The 16056-nt window shown below is 41.8% G+C and overlaps 1 protein-coding gene across 4 annotated transcripts in view; it reads right to left on the bottom strand.

Moving 5' to 3' along the window:
- LOC133342651 (IQ motif and SEC7 domain-containing protein 1-like) overlaps positions 1-16056 on the bottom strand; it is a 290148-nt gene that overhangs the window by 163152 nt on the left and 110940 nt on the right. For 3 of the 4 annotated variants that reach the window (XM_061551935.1, XM_061551938.1, XM_061551944.1), the window contains exon 2: positions 7078-7137. The exons of the other annotated variant lie outside the window; for it this stretch is intronic. In XM_061551935.1, coding sequence (XP_061407919.1) covers positions 7078-7137 — 60 coding nt within the window. The remainder of the gene's footprint in view (positions 1-7077; positions 7138-16056) is intronic. 4 annotated transcript variants of the gene reach the window in all.

Below are 16056 nucleotides of genomic sequence, written 5' to 3'. Positions count from 1 at the left end.
TCATCAAAGAATAATTAATAACAATAATCCTTGCATTTAGGGGCCATCCATTTAGTAGGTACGCAAAAATCTGTCAAAACTTGACCCCTCCCACCCTTCCTGTAGGCACGCGTACTTTTGAACCCCACCCACCTGCGTACGTACGCCTGACGCACCCCCCCCCCTTCTCGAATCCTATAGAACGGCCGATATTTAATCCACGCAGAAACGATCAAGGATTAATAATATTAACACGTTTAAGCAAACAGATTGTCCACCGCCGGCTGCATTAAAGAATTAAGTTGATTACCTGTAAAAAGGTTTGTCTCGTGTCCGCTAGGTTCAAACGCCGACTGAACCCAGTCGAACAGGTGATGTGTAATAGGGATTTCGTCAACACGTGCAGTGTCAGGCTGCAGCACAGCAGCGTGATAGCCGCAGTCAGGGGTACGGTGGCATACAAGTGACACCTCTCCCACAGTCCCACTTCTCCCGGCAGTACTTGTTGTCTGACAGCTGAATAAACTGAACTGTGGCTCATTTGAAGGCCAATGTAGTCAAATTATTATCGAGGCTTCACCCCCGCCCCCGTTTCCTATACGTACATTGTCAGTAGAGCCCCCATACGCAAGCGTATGCATTTGGGTTAACCCCCCCTCTCCCCTCCATCCGTACGTATGAAATGGATGGCCCCTTATATGACATTTATATTGGTGCTTGTATTCCTCAGAAACTGAAATGAATTAAAACAGACTTTGCATCACGTCTCATTTCAAAGAATCGAAGGGCAAGCCTCAGTGGCTGCTAGCCCTGTGCAGCACAATGTGACTCGGAATAAACCTGCAAGTGGGCATCATTCCGTCAGAAGGCGGGCCACGATGATGACTATTTGTAATTCCAATTGACAAATTTGCAAGTGTTTGTTTATTTTGTAAACGTGGAACATGTTACCGCCACACAATGGGCTACTCACCTTTAATTACATCGCGGTATTGTTAACGTCCACTGTGAAGCAGATGGCGTGTGTGTTTTACGGTTTAACAATCCTGCAGCATTAACCAGGGTGGCCTGCCAGCCTCGAACCGCGCACCTCTGCAACAAGCAGTGAACGAGCTACCACTGGGCCATGTCGCTACTTGCAAATTGACTTTTTCTTTTGACCAGCATTGGGAAATGTATCGTTGTGTACAAATATGTTTGCTTATATTCTTGGTTCTTTCGGTAAAGTCCCGTAGAAGAGAAATGATAAAATAATACAATTAAAACTATTACATTCTCACGACGTTTCGATTGCAACACGAGCAATCATCATCAGGTCCGTCTCAACAACCGCTAGTCGCTGTCCGTGGTGCTAACGTTAAGAAAAACACGCTGTGGTTTTCACACCTGATGATGATTGCTTTTGTTGAAATCGAAACGTCGTGATGATTTTATTGTTTTATATTTTTCTTATTTTATTATTTCCCTTCTACGTGACTTTACCGAAAGAGCCAAGAATATGAATCCCTGCACACATGAATAGACTGCATATCTGTGTTATAGGTAAAGATGCAGCCCTGTGATCCCTTCATCGCACCACTGTTTGGCAGAAGGGCATCAGCTACAGGGAGCTCCAAAGATCCCCATGTAAAGAGAATTTGGGCCACTTTTCCACGCTAGCGAGATGTCTTGGATGATTTGGGAGGACCCACCTGTTATCTCACCGCACACGACCTGCCGAGTGGATTAACTGTGATGAACTCATTTATGCTACTACAAAACTCAAATAGTTTTATTTTTATTTTATTTTACCAGATAAAGCCCACTGAGCTATATAGCTCTCTTTCAGAAGCGACCTGGCCGAAAATGATAGCTCAACGAAGTGGCTTATCATGTGGAGATTTACAGCAGCCAAATGCTCTAAACTTACGTTGATGCGAAATATGGAGGGAAAAACCGGAGGACCCAGAGAAAAATCCTACGCGACCACAGGGGCAACATGCAAATTCCAAATATACAGGCATCAAGGTTCAGGATTGAACCCATGACCCCCTGTATACCAGGCGAGGTAGTTAACATCCGGCCACTGTGCCCGTGAGGGACCACAGGCAGAGGGGATTTAGAAAACTTCCACTCTTGTTTCTACTGCCGGCGACGTTTGGATAACAAGTCCATCGTGCTAATGATGAGATCGTGACAACAGCCCTATTTGCTGTGTTAGAGTGTTCTTAATAAATAAATAACCTTTGCAAAAAGAACATTAAAACAAATTAAGCTTAAGGCATAAAACAATTTCATTTTGGTGAGAAAGTTTACTGTATTCAATTGCCCTAATGTATATTTAGTTCATTGCTAATAAAAGCCTTGCTTTAGACTGGGGTATGATGCAATTGGTAATGCATAATTACTTCTGTGATTTAATTTGGCTTCATTGTTACTAATCCCATTGATCACTGTAATATTTGTAGAGATATAGACAGAGCTGCTTTTGTTAACGAGCAGTTAATTTCATTTCGTGACTTTATGTCTTCATGTCACTGGCAATCTCTATGATATTTAGGGTAGTATTACATTATTTTTGATTGCATCACGAGTGGGCTTTAAGTTAGTAACTGTCAGAGTTTCTAAAAATGCATTGATCAGCACCCGTTGGGTTTGCTGTATCCTGTATCGTGGATTCGTTCATTATTCACAATCAGCATCATTATGTTTGTGTGTTTACGTTGCAATCCACATCTCAGGCATGAGCATACAATGGATGATGACGATAATGCTTTGAAATTTAAATGCTAACAATGTCTGCTTTCTGAGTGCTTTATTTATCACATCTTCCTGAGACGAAATAATAATCGAAAACGTAACTTAGATTGTTTGAATAAAATGTATACAATATCAGCATGATGGAATATTACGATGTGATTGGAGTCCTATTTTTGTTCTCCAGAAGTAAAAATGCATAAACGTAAACTTTGAAAACTGCATTAAACAGATCACAAAACACACAGTGATTCCACAAACACTGTAACTAACCTGTCCTCAATGTGTCTAAGCCTGTTTGGAAACCCATCTTATGAATAAGCTGTTATGATCATTCCATTATTTACCATGGAGGCAATGCTACAGCTGCCAATTTCTTATCCAGCAATACCTATTAGTTACTCAGAAAAAACATCTTTGTTATGTCTGAAGCGCCTTTTCTCAGGAGTGTCTTGCATTGAAATGTTTTGTTTCTGATAAATAAACTTGAGAACCTGGATAAAATCCACTTCGCATACGAAGGAGGTCATACTCAGCACTGCCATCTCCTGGCCACACCTCTCAGCCCCACGCCTACAACACCCGGCAAGTCCTGCCAGTCGCTGCTTAGCAGAGGTCGCAACCGGGTACCCGATACCCGTACCCTACCCGATACCCGGCTACCCGTACCCGGCCGGGTATGGGTACGGGTAGCCGTTTGCGACCCTGGTGCGGCCGGGTACGGGTAGGCCGTGAGTCACCGGTGAGTCACCGTTTGTCACTCATTTCGGGTAGGGTACGGGTACCCATTTGCGACCCTGGTGCGGCCGGGTACGGGTACGGGTAAGGAAACAAAACCCGTTTGCGACCTCTGCTGCATAGCTTCCAGGGTCCACATTGAAACTACCATTTTTATTTATTTAACTAATAAGAGTGATTTGATTCAGTCACATTTAGTTATAGTGCCCAATCACAGTATTAATGGCTGCATGTGCAGCCCTTACAATTGCTTATTTATACGACTGTTGGTGCTACGGCCTTTACGAGGGGGAGTTCCAGAGTCCTCCTCTAGAGCAATGGTTCTTAACCTGGGGTGCACGCACCCCCTGGGGGTGTGAAATCCTCTTTATGGGGGTGTGAGACATGGCCAGATTTTCTTAGAAGGTAAATCAGCATGGCCACGTAAGTGCAACTACTTTATTTCAACAAACCTATGTACTGATTAACATTATACATGTTTAACTATTGAGAACCAAAAGGGGTGCAAGGCTGCAGTAAAGGTCAAGAGCCACTGCTCTAGAGGGCATTTTGACCTTTGCTTCCACATTCGCCAAATATATTCGAAAAAACGAGATTATCCACATTTTACCACACGTGACCTGCTGGCAGACTAACTGTTGTGTACCCATTTATACCACTGGGTGGACAGAGATAAATGAAAGGGGGGGGGTTTCGAGACTTGCAATATTATCCATAATAGAGTTTTTTTGGGATTAGAGTGAAGGCAATATTGTTTCCGCAGCTTCAATAGGAACCCTCTGGGTTGCAATTCCAGTGTGCTGACCATTAACACCATGGCAGCATCCTCAATCATAGTAATGCACATTTTATTTTTGACGCAACGGAGCACAATTGACATAGCTATAATAATCACACTTTGATGTATGACGTACAATGCGGAAGATGTTTCTATGGAAGACGGAGTTTCCGATGAGAGTGCAAGGCAATTAAGCTCGTCGCTTTGCAGGAAAGCTCCAGCAGACCAGCGGAATACAATTTTCAGACCGCTCGTGGGCTCAAAAAATAGTTTTTAAAATATATATATATTTTGAACCACTAGATGACTTTTGCAGAACAAATCCATAAAAAAAACATAGCATAGAAAATATTGGATTGCATTCGCAGTCATCTAGAATAATAAGAAGAGTGATTGAGTGGCAGTCATAGGAGGGGAACACGATGGTATCAGACGCCCGAAGGATTGTTAGTTACATCACGGGACCATGAGACATGGTAATGATGGCTTGAGAAGGCCTTCATCCAGCAGTGGATAGATTCCTTTTGATGATGAGTTTTCACGATCAATAAATCTACAGTATACCCTATGCATTTAATTTTTCATCTTTGATTAAATATAGGTTGGTGAGAAGGTACCGTATTTTTTTTACAAATACTATTAATTTTTTCATAATTCTCACGTTAAAACAGATTTGTTCAACTGCGGGAACAGCTTAGACTTTAGATTGATGGTGTTCTCTTGTTTTAATTTCAGAATTTATATTTTTTCTGAATTTGTATTCATCCTGAAAAAATCCAGGATTTTACCAGAATATTTATTTGGCCACCTGGGATTAATTTGAACCTGAAAAATAAATCGATATTCTCGCTGAGTTCTGTAGAGAGTTGGCTGTGCTTCTCGGTTAAGATTGCGGTAAAAGTGAGAAAGCCGTCTGATACTTTCTTTATAAGTGTAAAGCTTGTTTTACCAGTGGCACACCACACGAAGGGGAGTAGAGTTAAGGATATCATATAGATGTCGGGGGTGAGAGGGGAGGGAAGAGAGGGAGAGGTGAAGGGAAAGGAGCCAGCAGAAGTTGGCTGGATGCATCGTCTGTTTCTTACAAGAGGTCGAGAGAAGGGGGGACTCAGAGTGGAGGTGGCCAAGCACGAATCACCTTATTTACAGGAGACTTGGACTGATTGAGATATGTAGATGGTCTCGTTCAGCTTGCGATATTTAGAATTGCATCTTCAAATGTTATTATCAGAACGCCACAAAATAGAATTTACTAACGAGTTAACGTTATTTATCCAATAATGTGTCTAAAGTGATTACATCCTTTCTGTATCCATTAGCGTATTAAATCAAGCATTTTGCTATCGTTCAGAAAAGCCACCATATAATTTTTAAAGTATATTATCAAAAACATTACCTTTTTTCAGGTTGGCTTCAGGTCCAATACATACTTCAAAGTGTACAATTTGAAAGTATACAATTTACAAATTGGTAGACACCTCCTCCACTTCAGGAGATTTGTAAAGGCAAAGGTGCAATCCCTGACGTTGCTTGGCAGAAGGGCCTCCACTCAAGGGAGCTCTGGAGACCCCCTTGAGGCTTTGGATGATATTTTAACACCAGTGCGACATGCTGGAAGAGGGGGAATTACCCACGTTTTACCCCGCCGCATGGGAGCTGCCGCTCGACTGTGGTTGTACCCCGTTTATACTGCTGGGCAATGGCCCAATATTTCAACTGCCATGCCGAGAGATATAAAATGTTATTTTACACAGCAAATGTGAGAATTTCCACACACGGCCCATAGTTTGTCTTCTAATCAGGTGTGCATATGGTAGCAGTTTATTTAATTGCTCATGCAAGGTCTAGTGGTTAAGGCAGATTATCAAAAAACTACATCATGTAATGTATGTGCTATTAAAACGGACATTGCCTGAAATATCCCATAATTTTTGGTTATTTTTAAGCTAGTATTACTGACGAATGTTTTGATTTTTTAAAGATATTGTTTGAAAATACACTTGTACGTGTGGAGCAGTTGGCAGTGCTTAATGTACTGCTCCATCATCACGGCGACCTGAGTTTAATTCCCGGTCTCGGTTAACATCTTATGAAGTTGCACTCATTATGCACAAAATGCTTGCCACGAATGCATAAACCATCACGCACACTCCGGTCATCCTGGCAGCGGCTTTTCGCTCGCCATCCAACAAAGACGGTCACTGCATCGCGCGCTTTCAGATGCTGTTCTGCGGCCGTCTGGAACGCTCTTCCTCTCGACATTAGGAAGCCACTGGAGCTATGCACTTATAAATCATCCAGATTGAAAACTAATTTATTTAGAACGGCTTTTTGTGTTTAATTTGTTGTCCTTCCCCCGCACCTCCGATTAGCATGGCTGGCTATGTACGGTGTGAAAGAAGTTCAACATACAGAGATACATCGATATCGATTGATACGTGAACCAATCTGCATCCACCAACATGCTGAAGTATGGTTAAACAGCACTCATAACTGACACAGCACCCAGGAGTGGATTGACATTCAAGCCGTGTTTTGAATAACTGTGACCATCAACCAACAGCTTAAAAGGGCATATTTATTTTATGTATATTAAAACGCTCTCAGCTATATTGTTCCATATTATGAAAGATGTAGCAAATGCACGCATGAAAATAAGTGACCATATTTTGCACAAACAATTGTTTGTATGTTAGCTACATACATAATTTCATTTCTGTGGATTTCCTATTCGGTCTCTTACTGTCACATCCTATTCATCGGAATGTGCCGATGTTTGTTAGCGTCGCCTTGACGGCCCTAATGAGTCATTATTTTTTACAGTGATGTACTGGAATTGAAGAGACCTTGGAGGTAGAGCACAGACCCCTGTAGATCTCATGACAGCTTCCACTTGGTCCTCGGCACTAAAACAAGAGGGACAGATGGTGTCCATTAATTTCGTTTTGAATTAATGATCGCACGTGAAGATTCATTTCGCAAAAAGCTGTCTGCTTTAGCACAAGACGGGACCATTTTAGTGAAATAACATCACCCGCCATTGCTGGTTTCGATTAAAGTAACAATGTGGGAATACACAGATTAAGCCCTCACAGTTTTTGACCAATCAATGTGCAAGGAATTTTGCAAGACCCTTTATTTAAACAAAAAAAAACAGATATTTTTCATACATTTCTCACTGGCGTTCGTGACTTTCAATTCTAACGTTCCAATTAATTGGTCGTTTATGCGACATTACATTGTCATTGGGTGACAAGGCAGTAGCAGCAGCAAGGGCACTTTGCCCTTTCGAGTCGGTGCGCTTACCATGCCTGGCGCCGTGCCGATGACCTCGAAAAGATTAAGCGCAAGCTCTGTGCTCTCCTCTATTTCGAACGTGAGGGTCACGGCAAAAGTCCCTTTTTGATGCACTATCAGCAGCAACGGACGCCTTGAACTGACTGCGGCGTTAACGCGCGCAAGAAATACGCGGAGCGAGTTTCTTAATTAACAACGGCACGTTTCAGGACAGTTGTACAGCCGTTTTCCGGTGGAGAAATTTACATCGGAGCAGTTCTAAATTGTTTGCGCAATAAAACATCTCATTGGGAGCGACTACTCCGTAAATTAGCAGCGCGCTAAACCTCCAGGAGAAGCCTCATAAATCGAAGAATGTTTCCGCAGGCAAATCCACAGCAGCGAACGTGATATTCACTGTACTAATAGACGAGGCATTGCTTGTTTTGATCGAAACGGTTGGATCTCATCTTCTTGGTTCTTTCGGTAAAGTCACGTAGAAGGGAAATAATAAAATAATAAAAATAAAACATAATAAAATAATTCTCACGACGTTTCGGCCACAACGCAAGCAGCCGTCCTCAGGTGAAAAACAGGTCTGTCGGAAAGACAGTGTCAGGTGAAGCACCCCGTATATTCTGAGTATTGTGCATGCACAAGAGCAGACAACTAATAAAAAAAGACGTGCCGTGTTATTGTTCCCTTGCAGTATTTAGCTAGACGCAACATACAAAGGGGTTCCACGCAAGCAAAAAGTTATCAATTTATTATTAAATGGTTATGCTGAAACATTAACAGATTGGTCATCGTGGCCCCACGTCTGTGGATGGTAGTACACACCTCCCTGCACCTCCGATTAGAATGTTTGTCTACTTACGGTGCGAAAAAAGTTCGACATAACCCATTGCAACCAGTAGGAACATGCCATGGTATACCTACAGCATAGCTGCCACAGTGGTGTTATGGGTAAAACTGGACATCTGTGAAAAAGCGCATCACAGCCCATCGAATCCCTCCACAATAATTCAAATATTCCGATTCTGATTCTGAACGCACTGGCCCTGCCGTCGCTTCTATTGCACCTCTCGGCCGCGGCATGTTGAGAACATGGTGCAATTCCTTCAAAGCCCCCCCCCCCCGCGCGCCTCTGTCCACCCAGCAGTGTGATTGAACGCATCACGGGTCGTCGTGTGTGGTGGAGGGGAGGGGGTAAAGCGTGGGTAAGCCCACATCCTCCAACGCATCTGGTCAACATGGGAAGAGAGTCGTTCGAATACCCCCCTTGCACGAGTGGAAAGCCCCCTTCCGCCGACAGTGGCTGTTAGCGAGCAATTGCAGGGCCGCACCTTTGCCCTGTTTTCCTAGAGCCATCTCCAAGCATCCGCACTGTTGCGTTCCCAATTGTTGTGCTTTTGCACGTGACAAAACCTGTAGGCAATTAACACGTGGTTTCAAGAAACAATTAACACGTGGTTTCAAAAAGCAAAAAGTGTATTCAATAACGTTTTCCATGAGATAAAATCTTTTGTTCTGATAAAGTCAAGGTATGACCTTTTTCAAACAGTTAAGGATGGCACATTTAGGTGAAAATTTCAACACTGTCACCCACACCTTCCCCCCTTCCACAATGGCTTCATGTATTCCGTGCTTCAAAGCATCTGCCCTGGGTGCAGCACTTAAACTGGGCAATATCTAACACCTGCGATGCTTGGGGGGAAAATGCGGCCAATATGCTCAACAGACTGTGACCGGCTCTTCTTGTTCTGTAAAGCCATTGTGCATGGCGGATACGTTTCTTTTTCCACACGGTGTGGATGGCAAGTTTTCTACAAGGGGTTAAAACGTAATTCTGAGCAAGCGTATCACTCGAAGATAGAATATATACAGTGCATACCATTTTTGTTTATAGTAGAAATATTTACTGTATTTAGTTCATACTTTAATCAGCGTCGCAGACTGTACAGCATTCCTCCGATTTAAACACTCGAAAGTAGTTCAGCATATACAACTCTTTGAACATTTTTAGTAATTATTTATAGGTGGTTTCAATACCACAATAGTGCACCGTTGTCTCGCACATTACTCGTGCAAAGCGTGTCTTGGCATGTTTAACGTCCACTAAGAGATGGAACAGAAAGCGTCATATCCTCTCCGATGCAGAGAGCAGTTTGCGATACTGTCTTTCGCACGCAACCCAGGGGCATGATTACACTATGTAACACGATTTTTGTTCCTGGGTCTTAAGTGTTATATTCTAATTGCTTATGAAGTATAGAGATTGTCTATTATTCCCCCACAAACTTTGCTTCTGTGACCAGGACTTCTTGATGTGAAGGAATGACACAAATGCACACGTTTTCTCATTGAAAATAGGTATATTTAAAAATATCACTGTCCTGGTCACAAAAGCAAAGTTTGTATGGGAATAATAGCCATTGTCTGTACTTGTGAGGCATAAGCAATTAGAAAATAACACTTACTACCCAGGATAAAAACAAATGAAAAAAATTGTTACACTGAATAATTAGAATTATTTTTCTTTTTTCAACCAGAGCGCGAGCAGTTAACTTGTATGCCGGATCTGTATCGGAAACGACGATGCCGACGGCGCACGCGTGCAGCATTCCAGCACTTCAAAGTGTGCCGCGGCTTCGGTGACTTCCAAACTTAACGTCACCCAGCGGATACACCAATCTTAGTATAGTCTCTGCCATGCGTCCTTAATAAAGCCAGAAGCATTGCATACACCCTGCCATACAGTTGAAGCGAATTGTAAAACAATAATAAAGAAATACAATTCCAAATATATATTGATTGCGCCTCTTTGATGCTTCACAACTTGCTACCGCAAGCGGTTAAGAGTGGCCCAAACAGTTGCGTTGCCAATTCAAATTTGCTGAAATCGGCAACTCGCAGGAACAGAAGCTCATTTTGGCCGCCACTGTAAGCGCAATGCATTTAACGAGGCCAGGACACTGTCAGCCCGCTGGCAGAGGTCTCCGTTAACATACAAGACACGCGGGGAGACGTGGACATTTTACCGGTGCTCGTTAATGAATTATATTGAAAAAACATGAGCAACCAGCAATCAAAAGCATGCATATTTTATTGTGCATTTCAAACCAATAATGAATAAACATTATCTTGGGTGCGGAATTGCCGGATCTCGGCAGGCGATGTGACCCACGGCAATGCTTTATTTTGAAGGAAAAGGAGAGTGCCAACAGAATAAATGATGGCACGAGTGAAATAAAACAATAATGATAATTCTAAGCATTATTTGCTAAGTAAATCATGTTCCTTAAAGGCGTACATGTCAGAGTCTTAATATGAACGTGTGTCTTTACTAATGAGTGGAGAATATATTATTCTCAGCGAGAGAAAATGTTTTTTTTTTATGGACGCAGGATCATGTTTGCGAGTCATGTTTTAAAAGCCCCAGGGGAATGCGATGCCATGCAAATTAACAATTTGTTGCTTTAATAAAACTGTGAACACATACATGTTTTCACGTTTTAATTGGAAAAGTTATCTTCTTCTTTATGTTTGAGATGATGCTGTTGACGAGAGTGACCACAATGTTGGTTCTCAAGAAAATTAATGCCGTCACCTCTTTTTATGAAAATCCTTGTGGTTGAACAACGATCGGCCTTTCAAATAGGGAGGATTGCTTTGCATTAAAAAAAAGATGCATTACCTTTCATACTGCATGGGCTCTGTTTAATTCACACTGGTTGACATTCAATTTCTGTTTGGTTGTAATTTGCAATTTTATTTAACTCCCTAGAGGAGGGGGGGGGGCATTACTGTATTGATCTCTTCACATTTCTGTTCATCCCTGCCCTAGCACGGCTTGGCTTAACCAAAATTTCAGCAATTGTTCTGGATAGACTTTTAGGTCATCCTGACCCATTTCCAGATTAAATAAACCCCACTTGGGTTATACTTACATGCGCTCAGTGCTCATTCGCCCATTATTTTCAACAATGGTGCACCGTCCACATGAATGCATTTTCGTCTATTTTTTTGATGGACAAACAATCCACCTGGGCAGTCAGGAAAATTGTTTTTTTTTGCCTCAACCAACCACTGGCAGCAAATCTATCAACAACATAATGGAATAGAAATGTGCCCTTTTTGTGACATTGAAACATCGACGCATACAAAACCGCTCCTTTTATCTAGGTTTAGGCTTCTTATGGACGATAAAAAAAGTGTGGTATAAATCGATGGCCAAGTCTATTTCAGCACCAGGACCTTTGATAAAATAACTTATTCCAACACTTCATGAATGTCATCACGTCAATGTACAACAGATACTTCTAATTATTTCACATATTTATGCAAGGTAGAGACATGTATAAGCTTGCATCTCTTTCAGGGTGATGCTCAGCCTTTGGGAACAAAAGGCGAGAGGCATTTTTTCAATTAGCCAGGCAAAGGGAATCATATCAAACAAAATACAATTTTACAATTTAGTGGTTGTGCTTTGCAGTTCTCCGATGTTTGCTCTTATTTCTATTGCCTGTTGTTTGACACGATGTCCGACGTTTCACTCCATGTGCTGGCAGCTTCTTCAGCAATGCACTATTACCACCGACTTCTTTTAGATAAGAAACTCGACATGATGATTGCGCAGTCTTTGCGTGATAACGAACAATAACGTTCCCGAAGAAGCTTCCCTCACGCGGAGTAAAACGTCGGACATCATGCCAAACAATTTGGAGTAGAATTCAAAACACATCGGGGAGGTCACGAATGTGTTTTCTATTTGTACTTGTAATTGGATGTTATCCATAAAATAAGAACACATTTATTACATGATAAACAGCTACAGTGAGGGAAAAAGTATTTGATCCCCTGCTTATTTTGTACGTTTGCCCACTGACAAAGAAATGATCAGTCTATAATTTTAATGGTAGGTTTATTTGAACAATGAGAGACAGAATAACAACGAACAAAAATCTTAATGACTAGGAGAAGATCTGCAAAGAGGAGTGGGACAAAATCCCTCCTGAGATGTGTGCAAACCTGGTGGCTAACTACAAGAAACATCTGACCTCTGTGATTGCCAACAAGGGTTTTGCCACCAAGTACTAAGTCATGTTTTGCAGAGGGGTCAAATACTTATTTCCCTCATCAAAATGCAAATCAATTTATAACATTTTTGACATGCGTTTTTCTGGATTTTTTTGTTGTTATTCTGTCTCTCACTGTTCAAATAAACCTACCATTAAAATTATAGACTGATAATTTCTTTGTCAGTGGGCAAACGTACAAAATCAGCAGGGGATCAAATACTTGTTTCCCTCACTGTGTCTTGCACTTTTATTCAAGTGTTGGCGAATGCAGAACACACAAGGTGCGGTGGATAGTAGAGACTCGTGAAGCCCTCAAAACTGCTGAGTGGTGCCGTGCGGAGGAGAAGGCAGAATAACAGACGGGTGAGAGAACCCATCCATGTGAGCCTCTGTGTATGTCCGTATCTCTCTCTGCCTGTATGTATGCATGTATTTTCTCTGAGTACTCCAGTTTCCTCTCACATACATGACAACCTCTTGAAGGGGAACTGAACAGAACAATGCTGGACTCGACATAGTTTTGAGACCAACTGTGGCTTTTCATGAACACATCGATTTTTATCCATGAAAGTAAGTTTTCTACAGAAAAAATAGAGTCATCACACAATTCAGTTCAAGAATATCCTGAGCAATGAGTATCGGCATCTGTTTCTACAAGTTATAAATTTAAAACATAAAATCCAGCTACATTCCTGTACATCATTGACCTTCCTTTGTAGGCTACTTTGAGTGACAATTTTTTAAATAAAATGTATAACTCTCCCTGCGATTTTAATAAAGTTGAAAGTCATGCTGAATGAAATTATCATCATCAACTATGGTCAATCTACTGCTGGATGAAGGTTTCCACAATCTGCTGCCACCATCTCTCATAATAGTACTTCGCGTAGTAATCCACACAGCAGCTGCACATGAGCTGATTCCATCGCTCCATCTCCGGCACGGTATGGATATTCTCTCGGACCTGGTCCATTAATTGGCTGTCATTTTATCATTAATTCTTGGCCATTTGCCATCATCATCCCTTCTGTCCTGCTCAAGTCACACTTTTAACCGCTTGAAATAAAAATTATACAGCAGCAACAATGGCTTTTTTGAAAGCATTAGAATCAGCGTTTTCTGCTCAGGTTTGCGAATGGGGGGTGAAACACATTCAAACACGCCGGTCGGCAGGGAAGGGGGTTCCATGTCCGGTGTCGCTCGTTCACAATACATCGCAGCAGTCCACTACAAATTAATATCCCCGGCACAAGGCCAAGCTGTACGGTGTATAATTTGCAAGGTTCCATTTTCTGCTTGGGTTACACTGGGATATACAATCCCAGGGGTTGACAGCATGGGGTGCAAACACAGTGCTCTAGGGGTTATTCATTGTACAGAGAGAGCAATTTGATGATAATATGCCACATGACACACATATATACGTGAACATTAAAAGCATAGTATATACATATATTACATGTGTTCAGTATGTATTTCCAATGGTAGATTATTCATTATATGTAATTGCACGAAATGTGATGTGCGATTATTATTTTTCAGAACAGTTCATGGAAAATCCCCAATGGGTGTGGATGTATTTTATTTTACTCGTGATATACACGTAACATGTCATTTGTAATGGGTTATATGGTAATGCGTGCGTTAAATAAATGGTTTCATGCACATGAAAGCTGTTAGAGAAACAATAAAATGACAGCCTTCCGGGTTAGTAAAACCATATGATTTCTCAAGTGGCAGCAATTCTACTTACTGCAGTATTAATCATAAACGATTCATACTTCACAGCCCCTTTGTCAACCCACTTCTGGATGAAGTCCTTCATACACCACGTCAGTTTGTTTGACCATACTTCACCAGTACTACTCAGTGCAGGTTGGTGAATGAGGTGGTAGAGCCTCAGGACCAGTTCAAATGTCACTGACTGCTGATATTCGCTGTGACCAGTAATTAAACTAAGGTCGCCGGGTCGTCGGATTCATCGCAGAGTGCACTAACCAGTCCCATTGCTGCACTTTCCTACGGTATATATGTCATAATCAACGTTTTTGGGTTTAGATCGCGTTATTTATAAATGTGTCGTAACCCTTCACCACCCGACACGGCCAATCAGTAAAAAACAGCAATTTGTTATCATGTTACAGTGTATTATCCGTTTATTTTTCCATTAAAAACGATAGTCCAATAAAGTGTCACGTTGACAAAAAACAAATAGTTCACTGCTTTAGCCCACCGGTGTGTTGAAGAGTGAATCTGGTATATAAGTATTCAACATTGCAATGAAATTTTACTTAACAAATAACAATAAACTTTCCATCCTGGTAAGCAAAGTAAATTTGCAAATGGCCATCACTTGAAATCATGTTGTGTGTGACAAGTTACTCTAACACCCCGGCTAACATTTTTGTGTCTCCTCTACGACAGCGAAAACCCGTCACATTTTTTTCTCATAGCTTATTATTGTTCCAAGGTTATCCTTTTCTTACCTATGAAAGTAATTTTTTGTCTGTCTGTGTGTCTGTCTGTGTGTCTGTGTGGACGCAACTTGTCACGAATTTAACTTGCAAACTGTGGGGTTCACGTTTAAAAAAAAGTACCAGATACCACATGATAAGCCCCGTAGTGAACTAGCGCTATTGGTATTTCACATCCGTCTACTTTAAAGTAGTTAGATCAACAATGTATTACTATGAATTATTACATTACTACACTGAGCACGCACCAAAGCACACATCTGCGCATGCGCGAAACGCTGACCGGTGGTAGCCCGAGCAAGCACACACGCGGTGGGTGGGGACAGGGGGGAATTCTCATTCGCAGTAAAATGCTAAAAAGAATACACACAAAGCTGAGATTAATTATTCAAAGTGTGATGTACTTTTCTTCCCCCACCCCAATGTATGCACTTACTACTATAGGGTCGGTAGATACTACTATTATAGCCCTTAAATACTATTACTGTAGAGCAGGCGGTGGGATGTTTGTGGAGGGGGTAGCGCCCCAGCCCCAGCCTGCAAAGGTGCCACCTCGGCCGGCTGGGCAATCTAGGCGAGGCCGGGGGCTCTGCACGGGACTAGGCCTCACCACTACACTCTGTGAAGTTAGTACTATTATAGAGTCGATAAAACTATTATAGAGTCGGTAGATATTACTATAGAGTCGGTAGATACTACTGTAGAGTCGGTAGATACTACTGCAAAGTCGGTAGATGCTACTGTAGAGTCAGTAGATACTGCTATAGAGTAAGCAGATACTGTTATAGTCAGCAGATACTACTATAGTCAGTGGATACCAGAGGTGGGACAAAGTCATTGTTATGCAAGTCCAAGTCGAGTCTGAAGTCATCAAATTCATGACTCGAGTCTGACTCGAGTCCAAGTCACATGACTCGAGTCCACACCTCAGAGGTGGGACAAAGTCATTGTTATGCAAGTCCAAGTCGAGTCTGAAGTCATCAAATTCATGACT

Source organism: Lethenteron reissneri, chromosome 15, assembly GCF_015708825.2.
Source record: "Lethenteron reissneri isolate LAM-NWPU_2019-01 chromosome 15, ASM1570882v1, whole genome shotgun sequence".
Classification (NCBI taxonomy): domain Eukaryota; kingdom Metazoa; phylum Chordata; class Hyperoartia; order Petromyzontiformes; family Petromyzontidae; genus Lethenteron; species Lethenteron reissneri.
The sequence above is the reverse complement of the archived record's forward strand: the minus strand, read 5'-3'. Positions and strand labels throughout refer to the sequence as shown.